Here is a 17,768-nt window from a genome sequence, read left to right as displayed (position 1 = left end):
CTGAAAGACCTATCAAGGTACTTAGATAATTTGACCTTCAAACTTTCACCAAATAACTTCCAATAAGTCTTATTATTTATTTTTCGCTTTTTATTTTGGAGGGAGGAGAACAGGGTAATTGGGGTTAAGGGACTTGCCCAAGGTCACACAGCTAGTAAGTGTTAAGTTTCTAAAGCTGGATTTGAACTCAGGTCCTCCTGACTCCAGGGCCAGTGCTCTATTCACTGTGCCACCTAGCCTCCCCCAAGTCTTATTTTTAAAAAATAATTATGTTAGGGCGGCTAGTTGGCACAGTGAATAGAGCACTGGCCCTGGAGTCAGGAGGACCTGAGTTCAAATCCGGCCTCAGACACTTAACACAAAAACTAGCTGTGTGACCTTGGGCAAGTCACTTAACCCCAGTTGCCCTCTAAAAAGCAAAAAAAAATTTATGTTAATGTGGGTATTGCATCCAATAGGATTAACAATCCAAAACAACAGATATTAGGGAATAAAAATGTGTAAGGAAATATATTGAACTGAGCAAACCAGGGAGGATTTATGCTCTGTTCTACCAATGCTATCAGCTGTGTGAGCTTAGATAAATCATTTCATTTTCTGAGTATTAGTCCTATCAACTGTGAAATGAGGGGTCTGAGACTTGGGATGATTCATACATGTAATATATTCTTGGAGAGTATAACTTATTTGAATGAAATAGGATAGTCAAAAGGAGAATTGTCAGGGTAGATTAAGAAACAATAATCATGTGCAATCACACAAAATATTTCTATATTAGTCATTTTGTACAAGAAAACTTGAACAAAAACAGAAAGAAACAAAAAGAAAGAAAGTGAAAAATCGTATGTTGTATTCATACATCAGTTCTTTCTCTGGAGGTAGATGGGCCTCCCTTCAATTTCCAATTCTTTGCCACTACAAAAAGAAAAGCTATAAATATTTTTGTACAAATCGGTTCTTTCCCCTTCTTTAAATCTCTTTGGGATATAGATCTAGTAATGGTATTACTTGGTAAAAGGGTAGAGCCCTTTGGGCATGGTTCCAAATTGCTCTCCAAAATGGTTAGATCAGTTCACGACTCTGCCAACAATGCATTAGTGTCCCAGTTTTCCCAACATTTATCATTTTCCTTTTCTGTCATATTATTCAATCTGTGTGAGGTGTGAGGTGGTACCTCAAAGTTGTTTTAATTTGCATTTCTCTAATCAATAGTGATTTAGAGCAGTTTTTATCCAACTATAGATAGCTTTGATTTCTTCTTCTGAAAACTGTCTGTTCATATCCTCTGACCATTTATCAGTTAGGGAATGACATGTATTCTTAGAAATTTGGGTCAGTTTTCTACGTATCTGAGAAATGAGACCTTTATCAGAGATACTTGCTATAAAATTCCCCCTCCCCCCCACCAGTTTTCTGCTTTCCTTCTAGTTTTGGTTGTATTGGTTTGGTTGTGGAAAAACTTTTTAAGTTTATACAATCAAAATTATCCATTTTAAATTTTGTAATGATCTCTATATTTTGTTTGATCCTAAATTCTTCCCCTATCCATAGACCTGACAGGTAAACTATCCTATGCTCTCCTAATTTGCTTATGGTATCATCCTTTATGTCTAATAATCTGAGAACCAGAGGAGGGGGGAAACATGGTACAGTGAATTTAGGTAAAGATCAATAGAAGCAGAAATAGAGATATAAACTATGGTTTGTCTGACAGAATAAGAACTAGATGAAGAGGCTTGGAAATAGATTATAAGTATGGCATTAAGTCATGAAATAGCACTGGTGGAGAAGTCAATTATCTGTCTCTCCTCATACTCTGTCTCTTTCTCTCTGACTCTGTTGCTCCCTCTTCCTCTCTGCTTCTTGCTTTTCCCCTCCCCTCTTTCCCTCTCTTTTTCTCCTCTCTTCCTCTGTCTTCCTGTCCCCCTTCCCTGCCCCAAATTGAGCAGATAATACTTTTTTTGACTCACCTTAATCATAATCTCATCTAGTAAGGAATGGAGGAACCAGCAAGGGGAATTTTTAATCAGACTCTTACCAACAAAGAGGTAGATGCCTAGATGGAAATGATAAGAACCCTGGTGGGAAGTGACAGATCTATTTTAGAAATTGTGATAGAGAAGGAAAGGGTATATAGATACTAGCTATCATCATTATCTGACATGCGTCTAGATTTGGGAAAAGTTGATTTTAATGGTTTCAGGGATAGTTTTAAGCATTTCTCTCCCTGCCCCAAATTTTTAGGGAAATGATGGCTTTAAGTTCCACAGGATAATTTTTCAGAAAGTAAATTCTAAGACTGGAAGACAAACAATTACAATGAGGAGGAAAGGATGGAAACAGGCTTTGTGGATATATGAGAACTCATTGACTGGCTTAGTTGTTTATTTATTTTTAAGGACATTCAAATAATATTGGAGCAAGGGCAAATGACAGAGGATGGATACAAAGGCATGGAATGTTCCTGTAATAGTATCCAATGTGTCAAGTTTGAGGGGGAGGCTCAAGGAAAGCTAAGAACAACAAAAGGTACTTTTAAGAATTTATCATTTTTAGGAAAAAAAAGAACCAAGGAAGAGATAGTAGCATAGTCATGATGGATGACAGAGAAAGCAGATCTGCTCAAATCAAAACTTTCCACTTCTTCCACCAAGGAGAATGATACTCAGATTGTAAAGGACAACAAAAAAACCAAATTGGGGAGATCATAAGAAAGAATCTAGTTGCCATTAATTTGGTACTTGGATAGCTTTACCTTACTTCAAACTTTACCAGGCCCAAGTACATTACATCCTCATGGTTAAAACAGTGCTTGGCACATAGTAGGTGCTTAATAAATGCTTATTAACTTTTAACTGATTGACTCAGATAGTATATTCCACCTCTTCCATTTAACACCTAAGTGTTAGACAAGTCACATACTCTCTCTGGACCTCTGTTTCTCACTACAGACTCTAGGGTCTTTTATAACTTTAGATCAATGATCCAGGGATTCTGTGAAATAAAATACAGTGTTACCCAGTGATTATCTGTTATTGCTGGAGGATCTGGGAGAATGGGAGAATTATCATAGGATTGGAGAAGGGTAAATATCCTCATTTTTTAAAAGAAGAGAATGAAATCTTGAAGCAGTAAGCTAGGGAGTTTGACCTTGATTCTTGGCAATTTTCTCATATGTACTGTGAAGGGGCTGGGTAGTGGGTAGCAGGGATCCCCAAGAGCCAGCATGGCTTCATCAGGAACGGTGATGCTAATCTCATTTGTTTTTCAACAAGATTCCTAGACTGGCAAATCAGGGGAATACTATAGGTAAAGTTTACCTTCATTTTAAATAAGCATTTGACAAGTTTCTCATCTTATTGTTTTAGAGAAGATGGAGAGATGTAACCTGGATAATTGTACAGTTAGATGGAGTTAAGAAAAAATGGTTGAAGCGATAAACCCCTTAAATAGTAATGAATATTTTAATGTCAACTAGGAAGGGAGTTTCTAATGTAGTGCTCCAGGGACAGGTTCTTAGTTTGTGCTATTTAATATATTTGTCAGAAGGACCCTGGGCCTAGAGTGAGGAAGACTTGAACACAAATTCAGTCTCAGATACTAGCTATGTGACCCTGGGCAAGTCATTTAACCTGTGTCTGCCTCAGTCTCCTCCACTGTAAAATGGGGATACTAATAGCACATATATCACAGGGTTGTTGTGGGGATCAAATGAGATATTTTAAAATATTATTTAGCACAGTGCTTGGCACATACTAGGTGCTATATAAATGCTTATTCTCTTTCCTCTTCTTATCAATGATTTTGATAAAGGTAGAGATGGCATGTTTATCAAATTTGAAGGTGACACAAAGCAAGGGGAAGGGGTCATCTAAAATGTTGATTAATAATGATCCAAAAAGTTCTTGATGTGTTAGAAAATTGATCTGAATCAAATAAGATTATGTTTAACAAGTATAGATATAAAGTCATACATTTGGGTTCTAATTGTAATAGACTTCAACAATACCAGATGGAGGAGGCATAGTCCAACAGCTGTTTATTTGGGAAAATCTGGGGTTTTGCTGTATTAAAAATTCAGTATGATTCAAAAGTGTAACGGGGCATCCAAGAGAGGCATAATGTCCAGTATGAGGGAGATGAGAGTCCCACTGCATTGTGATCTGCTCAGTCAATATTTAGAGTATTGTGCTAAGCTAAGGTGCCACATTTTAGGAAGAACATTGATAAACGGAGAGTGTGCAAAGGAAGGCAGCCAGGATAGGGAAAGACCTTGAGATTCCACTATATGAAGATCATTTGAAAGACAGGGATATTTAGCCTGGAGCAGAGAAATCATAGGAGTCCCTTGATGGCTGTTGTCAAGTATCTGACAGGTTCTAACATAGAAGTGAAATGCCCATGGCCTCATATACTAAGCCCCTGTATGTAACAAGTTTGGAAATTACTGAATTCTTCCTGAACTCGCATATGCTTACCCAGGAGCCCCTCTCTTGTGAGAAACAGACCTGGCCATACTTCCTGATAAGATGTCAGAATGATCCTGGACATTTGGGTCTCACAATAAATCAGGGCAAGGACTATACAGCTGTCCAGACCAAGGCCTGGCTACAACAGATGTGCTTATCTACCATTGTCAGACTAACTTTATTTCCCACAAGACTAACTTTGTTTCCCACACCTATTTTTGGCGGTTTTTGATTTTAAATATTCCCCCTTTCCCTGTGGTTGGGGCAGCTCTCCTAAGGTTTCCTTGGGAGACTGTTACTGGCCAGCTCAATAAACTGATGCTCAGAATAATTGACCTGGGCTTGGGGTCATTTTTCTCTCTACCTGTCCATTTCAGAAGACAGATCAGTCTTGTTCTGCTTCATAGGAGCAATGGGTGAAAAAAGCAGAGAATACAATTTAGGATTGATGTAAGTAAGGCAGTATTGGGGCAGCTAGGTGGTGCAGTGAATAATGAACTGGGCCTGGAGTCAGGATGTACTGAATTCAAATCTAGCCTCAGTCTCTTACGAGCTGTGTGAACTTGGGTGTGTCACTTAATTGTTTGCCTCAGTTTCCTTATCTGTAAAATGAACTGGAAAAGGAAATGGCAAACAACTTTAGTATCTTGCCATGAAGGGGTCATGTAGAGTAGGGCATAATTGAAAATGACTAAACAACAACAGAAGGAAGTGAAGCCTAATACTTATAGCAATCCAAAAGTAGACTGAGGTACCATTGGAGACAGCAGGTTTCCATTTACTGGAGATCTTCAAATAAAGGCTGGAAGACCACTTTTTAGTCATACTGTGGAGTGGATTCTCCTTGATATACAGGTTGGCACAGATGTCTTTTTTTTTTGTCTTTTTGTTGAGGGGAAGGCAGGGCAATTGGGGTTAAGTGACTTGCCACATAGCTAGTTAAGTGTTAAGTATCTGAGGATTTGAATTCAGGTCCTCCTGACTCCAGGGCTGGTGCTCCATTCACTGCGCCCCCAAGCTGCCCCAAGGTATAGATGTCTTCTAATGCCCCATCCTAATCTGAAATTCTGTGATTGTCCAGCTAGGTGATCTCTATGCCCCTTTAAATACCTACAATCCTTTATTTTGTGTTTGGCAATAACAGAGGAGACATGGAGTAGTGGAAAGAAAACTGGTCTTGGAGTCAGAATACATGAGCTCTCAGACTTAATAGTTTTGTGACCCTGATCACATCATTTATTCTTTATACCCAAGTTTTTTCATCTGTAAAATATGAATAATAATAATGATTATACTACCTAAATTACAGGTTTGTTGAAAGGAAAACTTTTTTTTAACTTGAAGTATTGAAGAAAAGTGAGCAATCTAACTGTCTAATGGAGGTCCCCCGGCACCTGAAACTCAACAAATCAAAAATTAAATCATCATGATTTAAGACAAAGCTAGCTCTTCAGGTGCCTTGAGCAAATAGCACAACATACGCACAAAGCAAGTAGCATGTATGAAAATAACAGGGATAATGGCTCACAGATGGCCATTATTAACAAGATCTCTTAGCTTTCTATTTTGTCTGGTTATTCTTGCTAATTAGGGGCTAAGCTTTTAGTTATTAATTAGATTTTTCTATGTTGCTGAAAAAGAGCATGTTCTAAATCTTGCACGCCCCAAATTTTGGTCTTCTGGGGCGAAGCCTTGGTTGACTCACTCCAGATGCTCTGCTCATCATCTTTTTCTCTCAGAATGTCCCCCTTTTTAGCTTATAATTTCTGTCCATGTGAACCTTTATTCCAATAATCAAGTCTTAAAAGTTTGGAATCTTTTTGACTTTTCTCTTGCCTTTTTTTTCCCCGTCCCCTCCTGTCCCCTCCCCCATCTAAATGACTGCCAAGGGCACCTGGACCTGCCTTGTGGCTCCCTGCATGAGTTAGGGTCTGGTGGCTAGACCAAAGTGTTTGTATGCATGTGTAGCCTATATCTGGGAGTGGTTGATGAATATCACCAAGGTCACCTTCTCTGTGGGTCACAGACCTCCTGGTTGCTTTGTTCCCCTCTCTCTCACGCCCACTCAACTTTATTCCCTTCATGAATCCCCTCTATAACATTCCTCCAAAGAATCCATCTAGTCTCTATTTCAAATGAAGGGAAGCTCACTGTTGTATAAAAAAAGACCCATTTAATTGTTTAGACAATTTGAATTGTTAGAAAGTTTTTTCTTATGCTGAACTTAAATCTGCAGCAGTAGATGATGATGGAAACTTCCACGTATGGTCCCAATTCTACTCTCTGCAGTCTCACTAATTTAATTTCATTTCTATGTGACAAATCTGCACATTCCAATTCCTTTAGCCATTCCCATGACACAATTTCAAGTTTCTTACTTTCTAGGTTGCTCTCCTTTATATATAAATCAATTTCTCAGTGTCATTCAAAATGTGATACTCCATTCAATTCAATGTGACAAATATGTATTAGTACTTGCTAAGTGTAAGGCACTTAGCTGGTTGCTGGCATTAAAATGAAATGTTTCCTGTCTTCAAGGAGCATAGATTGCACCTGGGTCTGGGGTGTGTGTGTGTGTGTGTATGTGTGTACCATGTATACAGGGAACTCACAAAGTTATATACAAAACACATGTAAAGTGATTCCAGGAGAAAGAACACCCAGAGGGACCTAAAAGACCTTATGTGGTAGGAGGTGGCATTTCAGTTATGCCTGGAAGGATATGAGTCATCATAAGAGGCAAAAGGGAGGAAGACTATGTAATGGCAGGGGATGGCATGTGGTATGCAGAGAAGCACTTGTAGGCCAGTGCTAATGGAGTGTAGAACACATGAAGGAAAGGGAGAAAAAAACAAGACAGAAAAGATATATAGAAAGAAGATGGTGGAGAGCTTTAAATGTTCAGCAACCTAGGGGCAGTTATGAGCCACTGAAGATTTTGGATAGGGGAAGACAAGGTTAGATGATGTAATCTACTCCTGGAAAGGAAAGATCAACAACTTTGGAGTTAGAGGACCTGTGATGAAATCTGATCTCTGTAATCTTGAACAATTCTTAACCTTTCTTGGGCCTCAGTTTCCACATCTGCAAAAAGGAGGGGGTTGGGCTGGATGGTATAGTTTGAACAAGGTCCTAACCCTTCTCCTCATGAAAGTCATGAAAAGAATATTTGTTTTTCCTCTTTAAAAGATACCGGGACCTTCCTTGAGACTTGGGCTCATGGGTCTCTCGAAGTCACTTCCTCATTGTCGGAGTACAAAGCAGTTACAAGAAACTAGAGGAGTATTGTGATGCTTGGCTGGCGGATCAGGATGGGTAAGTTAGTGTAAGAAGCACTGTTCACCTGAATCAGCTCAAGGTGTCCTCAGTGTCTAACCTTGTTAAATATTCTCGTGTTATGACTAAGTAAATCTCTTTTTGTTAACTTTTGAATGCTTCATGAGCATCTCATTTTATTCCTTTATTGAATCTACACTACCAGGGGGCTATCCTAAGTCAAGGCCAAGCTACAACTGATGGCCTCTACGATCCTTTCCAGCTCTCAATCTGTGATTCTATGGGGTGTGTGTATGTGTGTGTGTGTGTGTGTGTGTGTGTGTGTGTGTGTGTTTCTCAGGAATAAAATTTGGTAGCTATGTGGCAGATATATTAGAGGAGAGCCTGGAATCAGGGAATCCAGTTGGAGAGTTATTACTGTAGTCCAGGTAAGAGATGATAAGGGATTGAACAAAAGTAGTGTTATGGCAGGGAGAAAGGGACAGATGCAAGAGGTGGTGTGCATGTAGAATTGACAGGATTTGACAAATAGATTGGATATGGAGAGTGAGAAAGACAGAAGAAGTCAGGGATGACTTTGAGGTTGCAAATCTGGGACACTGGAAAGATAATGATGCTCTCAACAGAAATAGGGATATTTGGAGGAGAGATGAAAATTTAATAAATTTCTTTCCTGATCTGTTGAGTTTGAGATTCCTATGGAACACCCAGATGGAATTGTCCAGTAGTCAGTTGGCAAATGGAGATGCATTCAGTAGAGACATTAGGGTTGACTAGGTAGACTCAGGAGTCATCTGTATAGAGATGATCATTGAACCAGAGATAATAATATCACCTATAGAGGGAGTGTAGAGAGAGGAGAGCAAAGGGCCAAGAACAGAACCTCTGAGTACAATCATTCTTTGTGAGTGGGAAAAGGATGATGATCCAGCAAAGGAACCTGAGATAGAATGATTTGGCGTTAAGAAAGATACCAAGAGAGAATAATGGCAAAGAAACCAAAAGAAAAGGGAGTGCATCTAGAAGGAGAAGGTGGTTGACAGTCTCACAAAATGCAGAAAAATCAAGTAGAGTGAGAACTAAGAAAAAGCCACTGGATTTAGCAGCTAATAATAATATTATTATAATATTATTATTAACTAAGACAAATGGATAAAAGTTAACACAGAGGCAGATTTTACATCAATATAAACAAAAACTTTTTAACCAGTAGAACTGTCCAATGACAGACTGGCTATCTGAGGTGATCAGAAGTGGGTTCCATTTCATCAGCTGCCTATGAAGAAGCTGGAGAACTGGCCATGGGAGGATACCATTATAGATTTAGAGTTGAAAAATAACTATGAGATAATTTAGTGTGATCCCCTCATTTTATAGATGAAGAGACTGAGACTCAGAAAAATGAAAAGACTTATACAGGATCACTCACTAAGTAGAAGAGTGGAAATTTTAGTCCAGACCCTCTAGCTCCAAATTCAACACGTTTTCCATTATACCACATTACATTGTGTTCTCACTACTGATATTTATTGTTTTCACCCTTCAACAATATCAGGCTTATGGATGGACAAAGTTCTTTGTACCTTAGACTTTTTTGGTGCTGAAAAGGATCCTTAATGATATCATATTATTTCTTTTCTTTTTTTTTTTTTTGCTTTTTTTGGGAGGGCAATTGGGGTTAAGTGACTTGCCCAAGGTCACACGGCTAGTTTTTGTGTTAAGTGTCTGAGGCCAGATTTGAACTCAGGTACTCCTGATTCCAGGGCCGGTGCTCTATGCACTGCGCCATCTAGCCGCCCTATCATAGTATTTCAAAGCAAAAAGGAAAACCAAGATGAAAGTCCTGATTTTAAATGTGAGCTCAGACACAACTATCTGTGTGCCCCAGGCCAGTTACTTAACTTCTGTTTGCCTCAGTTTCCTCTTCTGTAAAATGGGGATAACAATGGAACCTCCCTACCAAGTTATTGTAAGAATCAAAAGAGATTATTTATAAAGTGCTTAGAACAGTGCCTGGCATGCAGTAGGTGCTATATAAGTTGCTTATTCTCTCCCCCAACCCAAACCCATTCCCTGTAACTATCCACCCTCCTCCCCTGACTGATAGATGCAATTAAAAATGTAACTACTGAGCATTTACCATTACTGGCCCGCTGCTTTATCGTTAGCATTTGTTCTCCTGACAACTTTGCTTTCTTCATGGCTGATGTGGCTCGTGGGCATCCTGACAGACTGTAGGCAACAAGAACATAAATAGCCTATTAATAACAGGTACTAGGATATCCATCAAAACACAGTGTTATACGGCAACAAGAGCTATTTATTCAATAGGTTTAGTGTCTGTGAAATCCTCCATGCACAATTTCTTACTCATTTCTGTGTTTACAGAATGAGCCCTAACAGCTTACTGGTAACAGTGAAGGACTTAGATGATCTCCAAGCCTTTGCAATCAAGCTAGCCTGCATTTAATGGTACTGTGGAAAGAGCTTTGGCTCTGGGCTCAGATGACCAGTGGGTTACAAATTCCAATTCTATTACTACCACGGTAACCTTGGGCAACTCCCTGGGCCTCATTTTTCTCATCTGTAGAATGAAGGCCTTAGACGAGATAGCCTGAAGTCCCTTCCAACTCTGGATACACAATATCATCTTATTAGAATCTAAATGGATTATCTGTTCTGATACTAAATGCTCTCATATTTCCATGCTTTTCTAGTTCTGTGTCTGTTAGGGATTTTTTTTTTTTTATTCCTTTATCAGTCATCACTTTTCCATTCTAAGTAAGAGCAGATAGAACATAGCCCTTCAGATGCATCAATTAACTCATCCAAACAGGATTATATATATATATATATATATATATATATATATATATATATATATATATATATATAAGCCTGATCCTCCCAAATTAAAAAAAAAAAGTGTTATCTTTTTCTTTTAATTTTCCTGGAGCATTTCTTCACACTACTTTCCTTTGATCTTTTAGCCTTCTTTTCTGTATTCTAGCAGGTGTAGCACCCCTTCCTCTTGTGTATGTTTTGACATAGTTTGGAGGACCTCCTAATAACTCAAATACTATGTGTATGTAAATGCAATACAAAGTACATGTTGACACAATTTGGAGATTCTTTTTTTTTTTTTAAAGCAATCGGGGTTAAGTAACGTGCTCAAGGTTACATGGGCTGGTGTTTCTGGGTGGGCGCTAAGTGTCTGAGCCCGGATTTGATCCCCAGGTCATCCCGACCCTGGAGCCGCTGCTCTTACTGGCTGAGCCGCCTGGCCGCCCCTAAGCAATCGGGGTTAAGTCACTTGCTCAAGGTTACACGGCCAGGTGTTTCTGGGTGGGCGCTAAGTGTCTGAGCCTGGATTCGATCCCCAGGTCATCCCGACCCTGGAGCCGCTGCTCTTACTGGCTGAGCCGCCCGGCCGCCCCGATTTGGAGATTCTTAATTCTTGCCTCTAGCTTCTCTTTCTCTGCTGTGATCTTTATAGAGATCTTTTTATGCAAATGCTGCTCAGGGAAACAATTCTGTAGAAATTGACATGAATAAGATGTGAATTCATTTAAAAGCATCACTATATCCAGAGCAGTTTTTTTCATCATTAAGTATTTTCCTAAATAATGGATACTAATATTACTTCTGTTATATAAGATCATAGATCTAGACTTAGAAGGTATCTCTGAGGTCAATTAATCCAACCCTCTTTTTATTGATGAGAAAATTTAGGCCCAGAGGTAAAATAACTTGCTCAAGGTCACACAGATACTAAGTGCCAGAGGCACAATTTGAACCTAGATTGATGACTCCAGAATCAATGCACCTTCTACTATGATCTTTAGTTCTGGGGATGTAAAGTGGTTGTTGTTTTTAACTTTATATAATGGCTCCTCAAACTTAAAAAGCTGGCAGGTCTTCCTCTACAAGTCTTCTCAATCCATGCATTTGTTTCTCCTGGCTGCCCCTAGGGACCATGAGACAGGGATAGGCCAGAGAAATGGTTTTCTTGACTATTCTATGGCATAAAGTCAGGGACCAGAGGAGCAAATCATGTGCTGAGGAAGACACTATCCAGGGCTCAGAAAACCAAGAGAGAGTTTGCAAGAATGGACCTTGAAGGCAAAATGGAGGTAGGTCACTGTGGTAGGGGCTGTGGCCTCTGGTGGGTCTACATTATACTGATACATAGCCAGGGAGATCAGAAACCAGCAGATGAACCCTTCTTCCTCCTGAGGCAGGGGAACAAGAGGGAGCTGAAGTGTTCCCTAACTACTGTCTTTGTTGGGAGGTACAAACAAAATAAAATGAGGTTAGTTCTCTCAGCATACACTGTACTGATCAGGCTTCAATTAATAAACCATTTAACTTTGAAGCTTCACAACTTAAAGGGATTGTGGAGAGTTTAGAGAATAACAGATTTAGTAGAAGTTGGAAAGCTAGACCTGGAGAGGAAAAAAGAAAAAAACAAAAATAAAAACAACTTAAGATAGCTCCCAAACAGATTGATGATGCTGATGCTCATTTCCTAATGAATTCTACAACAAAACACTGAACAGTTTGGAACCTAAAAATAGGATCATATATGAAGCCAAATCTCCATTTCATAATGACTGATTTTTTTAAAGTGAAGAATAAATTCTTTGCATTGTTTTAAAAAAAGTAAACAAAAACAAAACTCTTTTAAGCTATGAAAACCTCTTTAGGCTATGAAAGAACTTTATCCAGCCTGCTCATCTGGATAGCAAATCTATGTAGTTCTTTTTTGCTGTTCAGAAGCTCTTCAGTCTTACTCTAATGATCCACAGCATAGTATATGGAATTTGAAATGGTAGAGATCCTGTTCATGGCTGAAATATGTTATAAATACTTGTATCCCATTAAAGTTCCTGGCTGAAGGACTTAGAACTGAAAGGGACCTTAACAACATCTAGTCCAACTTTTTATTTTACAGATGAGGAAACTGAGGTCTGAGAGGTAGAGTCGAACTGTATAGGGACCTAGGTTTCTAACAATGAATACGGTGCTTAGTCCATGTCACAGCTGAGATTCTTAGTTTTTTTTTTTTTTTTGGATCAGACTTATGAGTTCATGGGTATCGAGACCTTCTGGTGAGGAGCTTTCCTTATTAATAGAAATGACCACTTTTTCTGTAGTTTTTGGTCTTAGAGAGCAGTGTGGCACACTAAGAGCCTAGGTGATCTAGCCAGGGTCACACAGCTAGTGTCTCAGAGGTGATACTTGAACCCAGTTGTTCCTTACTTCGTGGCTAACTTTCTGTACTGCATCATGCTGACTCTTAGATTACAGGGTCATATTTAGAGGTGAATATATCCTTAGAGATCACCTAGATCTAAGCCCTTATTTTACAGATGAGCAAATTGAGATCATGAAGGATTAAATGTCATGCTGAAGGTCATAAATCTACTACATGATAGAACTGTGACTGGAACTCAGGCCCTCTAATTCCAAAGCTAGAAGTCTTCTGATTTGGAATGCACGAAATTTTATATATACTGGTTTTTTATATAGAAATATATATGCATATGTATATACACATATATAATGCATATATATACATGTATACATATGTATATCTACATATATACTCCTAGTATATATATTACACATATGAGTTTATATATATATATCTGTATCTATATCTATCTATAATAAGTTTCATCCAAAGAAATGACTAAGGAACTAAAAAGCCTTGGTTAACTATTTATAATCTTAGTTGTCTGAGGTAACAGGGTAAGTGACTTACCCAAGGTGATACAGTCAGTGTGTACTGAGGTGGTACGTGAATCCTGGTTTTTTGACCCTTGGGTTGCTTTTTAATCTACTATGCCATGCCTACTATGGCATACACTCTTTTTAGAAAACAAGATAAATTTAGAAGTGGAAGGGACTTTAGAAGTTACCTATGTCTAACCCTCTTTATTTTATAGATGATGCAACTGAGGCCTTGAAGAATTAAGTGACTTGCTTAAAGTCACATAAGTATTACATGATAGAACTCAAATTGGAACCCAGCCCTTCTGACTCCAAATCCAGAAGTATTCTCACTTGCAGTGAATGACATTGATAAAGACTGAGAAAGTATAATCTGAGCACACTGATTTATTAGCAAGACTAGCTTTTGTACAACATAATGGGTCCAAGGCCCCTCAGGAGGCACAGGGACACGATTTGTCAGTTAATAAACCTTCCTTATACTTAGTAATGAGGGACTAATCAATTTAAGCAATCTTGGGTAACATGGGAATTCTCTCTTTCTGATTGGCTATACATTTACAAATCTTGTGTTTATTTCAAGAATATCCTGATACATTCTGTGGTAATTACAAAAACATACCACAAGATACATGGAACATCTTGTAGTCAAGCACTTACTACCCCAATTTCCCAGAATTTTATCAACATGTTAATTTCTCCATAATCAAAGCAAAACCTAACTCACAAAATGGAAGATAGTCCCAAAACGGAAAGAACCAAACAAAATGGGGTTAATTCTGGATTCCACAAGTGCCATACACAAAGATATGTGTATTTATTGTGCATACGTACACACTAAATAACTAGATATGAGGTATTCCAGTTTTATTTTTTTAAAAAAAGGACAAAAGAATGATAAAGTCTCTATTGGCTTATTAAGAGTCTAGGTATATGGTTTGGACCAGATGGCCACTGAGTTTCCTTCCAATTGTTATTCTATGGCTAAATTCTGCTGTTCCATGGGTGTGTGTTATAGTTAATATTGAGTAGTTCTTGTGACATGATGTTTTAATCTTGCACTGTGTTGCAGAGGTATGTCCCCTATCTTATCTGCACCAAATGGAGCATCATTTGAAAAGTAATTTTGTTTGGAAATCTGTCAGTGCATCTTAAAAGGTTATATAAGGGTCTTGCAGGCACTGAGAGGACTTGCCCAGGATCATACAGATTATCTATATCAGAGATGGAACTTGAACCTGGACCTTATCAACTCCAAGGCTAGCTCTCTATTCACCATGCCATGCTGCTTTTTAAAAAAAATAAATATAATTTATGTGTATATGTAACTAAGTTATAAGACTGATTCTTGGGAACTTTATAAGTTTCAGAGCACATACCCACCTTTATTACTAGAAAGAGTTGGTAAATGTTCTAATTTTTTAAAAGTTAATTTAATAAGCTCCAACATTTAAATTAATCCTTAAATCAAATTCTGGAGGTTAGGAAGGAAAAAGAGAGGAAACAACCTTTTCTACAGAGTTTCCTCACTCCTACATTTAGCTGGAATCAGATAAAATAATATATCAGTTTGAATGCTGACAGAAGTGGGAAAACATATGAGAATGTCAGTATATTCACCTTATAATTTAAGAAGGCTCTTGAATGCTTCCAGTGTGCCTGAGTGTTTAACTTTGAAATTGTAAGGGTGTGGAGCCTTAGCTTCCTTTTCCTAATGATTGACTCTGACATTTCTGACAAACTATTTAACTTGGAACCTTAGTTTGCTTATTTAGAACAGAAGAGAGGTAAAGAGAGTGCAGTAACAAATATATATATATATTTTAATTCTAATTGTAGTAGCCTTTAATAAAGCCTCTCACAATCTGGCTCCAACCTGTCTTTCTAGACTGATCTTTCACTATAACTCACTCTATGTTTTAGTCAAACTAATTTATTTGCTACTCTTTGTACACTACTTTTTTTGGTCTACTATTCCCTATCAATCAAATTAATCAATCAACAATTGTGCTTCGTCTTCACAAGTCCATCCAATCACCCAGCTGTCTGTCAAGGCCATTTTACCATCTGCCTGCTTCTAGCTGCTATCCTGCTTCTTCCCACCTGGACCAACACCCTGCACACCAGACCTGAACCTCCATGCCCTGTATTTTCACAATCCAGGTTTGAGTCCCTGGGAAAGTTATTCCACTCAGTTTTGGAGCTTGGTTCCATTTGCTGGCACTTGTGTTCTGTTGGTACTATTTTTGAGCGAACAAGATCTCCACCAAGTCATGCATGATGAGGGACTGGAAGTGAACTTTAATAGAAGGGACGGATTATTGGAGATGAAAAAAGATAAGAGGAATGGCTTGGAATTAAATGATTTAGTTTTTGCTTTACTTCCATTTCAGGGGAGGAAGGGAGAGAAAGAGGGAAGGGAAGCCATAAATCATGACAAAATCAACTTGTAACTAGACTTGTGAAAATTCTTGTGGGTAAGATCCAGTGAAGTTTTGCCAAGAATAAGTTCTGCAAAATTGTCCTAATTTTCTCTTATGAAATAATAATAATAATATTTATATAGTATTTATTGTGTGCCAGGTACTATGGTAAGCACTTTATATTTATTATAAATGAGAAAATAATGATCATAGCTTTTGATACTCATCACCCCAATTTCCTCAGTTGCCTCTCCCTTCTGCCTGGAGGGCTGGAGGGAGGAGTGATAAATTCCCAAAGCCTCCCTTTACGGAGGGCTCAGAATTTTCCAGCTAACTCCAATATTCTTTCCATCAGCTACTCTTCTATGTTTGGTTTCAACTCCATGGAACATCAGGTCCCTGACCCTGGTGTCCCCTGGTATTTCCCCCTCTTGTTTCCTCCCAACCTTTGCAGCCCCTTTCAGCTTCCTTTTGTGTATTGTCTTCTCCTATTAGAATGTAAGCTCCTTGAGGGCAGGAATAATATTTTTAATTTTAAATTTGAATCCCCAGTGTTTAGTACAGTGCCTGGCATGTAACAGGTGATCAATAAATATTTACTCAATTAAATTGATTTGAATCATAAGATTATAGATCTCAAGTTGGAATGTATCTCAAGGTTTATTAAGTCCAATCTCATTTTCAGATGAGGAACTTAGGCTCAGAGAGGTTGCAACTTGCCCAAGGTCACATAGGCAGTACTTGTCAAAGGTAGGATTTGAACCCAGGTCCTCTGACTCCATGACAAGACTGTAAATCAAGAGAAAATCATAGTTGTAGTTTATTTAGTAGCTATAATTTAGAAGAGGCCTTACTATTATCTCAGTGGTATAGAGTTGAGAGGCAAAAAGACAATATCAGTCAATAGGAATGTAACTCTCACTATTCTAAAAAGCCCAGTTTTGCATTCAAATGTATATGAGACAGTCCCAGGCACATTTTATTATTCACGGAAACAATGAAGTCAAGAACATTTTCCAGAAGCTTGTTGAAATGGGATTCAGTGAGTGAGTTAGTCAAACTCAAATGATGTCTCTGGCATCTTTCCCATGCTTTATATGATCACACCCTATTATTTCATACCTGGACTACTATACTATTTTTATAATTTATCAAGATGAATCCTTTTAATACACAGCTATGATTTACTCCCCTGCCAAAAAGTCCACAGTGCCCCACTGCCTATCTAATAAAGTCCAAACTTCTTAATTATCATTGAAGATTCTGCATACTTTTATTGTGACATAAATTCTCAGGATCAAAATAATAATAATAAGAAGAAGAAATTTCCAGGATAATATTAACATTTATGTAGCATTTACTATGTGCCAGGCACTGTGTTAACCATTTTATAATTATTAACTCATTTGATCCCCATAACAACCTTGTGTCTTACAGCTAATACATGTCTGAGGCCAAATTTGAACTCAGGTCTTCCTGACTCCAGGCCTAGAACTCTACCCACTGTACCATCTTGCTGTCTAAGATATTAGCAAGTGTTCATCTTTTCAGTTAGTTTGTTGTTGTTTAGTTGTTTTTCAGCTGTGTCCAAAACTTTGTGACTCCATTTGAGGTCTTCTTGGCAAAGATACTATAGTGGTTTTGCCATTTCCTTTTCCAGCTCATTTTATAGATGAGGAAACTGAGGCAAACAGTTAAATGATTTGGTCTGGGTCATACAGTTGGTAAGTCTCTGAAGCCATTTTTTTTTCTTTTTGGAGGGGGAAAGGCAGGGCAATTGAGATTAAGTGACTTGCCCAAGGTCACACAGCTAGTAAGTGTTAAGTATCTGAAGCCAGATTTCTGAGACCAAATTTGAACTCAG

At 38.2% G+C, this 17,768-nt stretch overlaps 1 protein-coding gene across 4 annotated transcripts in view; it reads right to left on the bottom strand.

Annotated features, from left to right (window-relative positions):
* MYT1L (myelin transcription factor 1 like) overlaps positions 1 to 17,768 on the bottom strand; it is a 704,996-nt gene that overhangs the window by 16,525 nt on the left and 670,703 nt on the right. For all 4 annotated transcript variants that reach the window (XM_069108684.1, XM_069108683.1, XM_069108686.1 and 1 more), the window contains one exon: positions 9,886 to 9,977. In XM_069108684.1, coding sequence (XP_068964785.1) covers positions 9,886 to 9,977 — 92 coding nt within the window. The remainder of the gene's footprint in view (positions 1 to 9,885; positions 9,978 to 17,768) is intronic.

This window comes from Petaurus breviceps, unplaced genomic scaffold, assembly GCF_028583685.1.
Source record: "Petaurus breviceps papuanus isolate PSGF00001 unplaced genomic scaffold, PetGlider_PUasm1.0 90418, whole genome shotgun sequence".
Lineage (NCBI taxonomy): Eukaryota > Metazoa > Chordata > Mammalia > Diprotodontia > Petauridae > Petaurus > Petaurus breviceps.
Note: the sequence above shows the minus strand (reverse complement) of the source record. Positions and strands in the feature narration are given on the sequence as shown.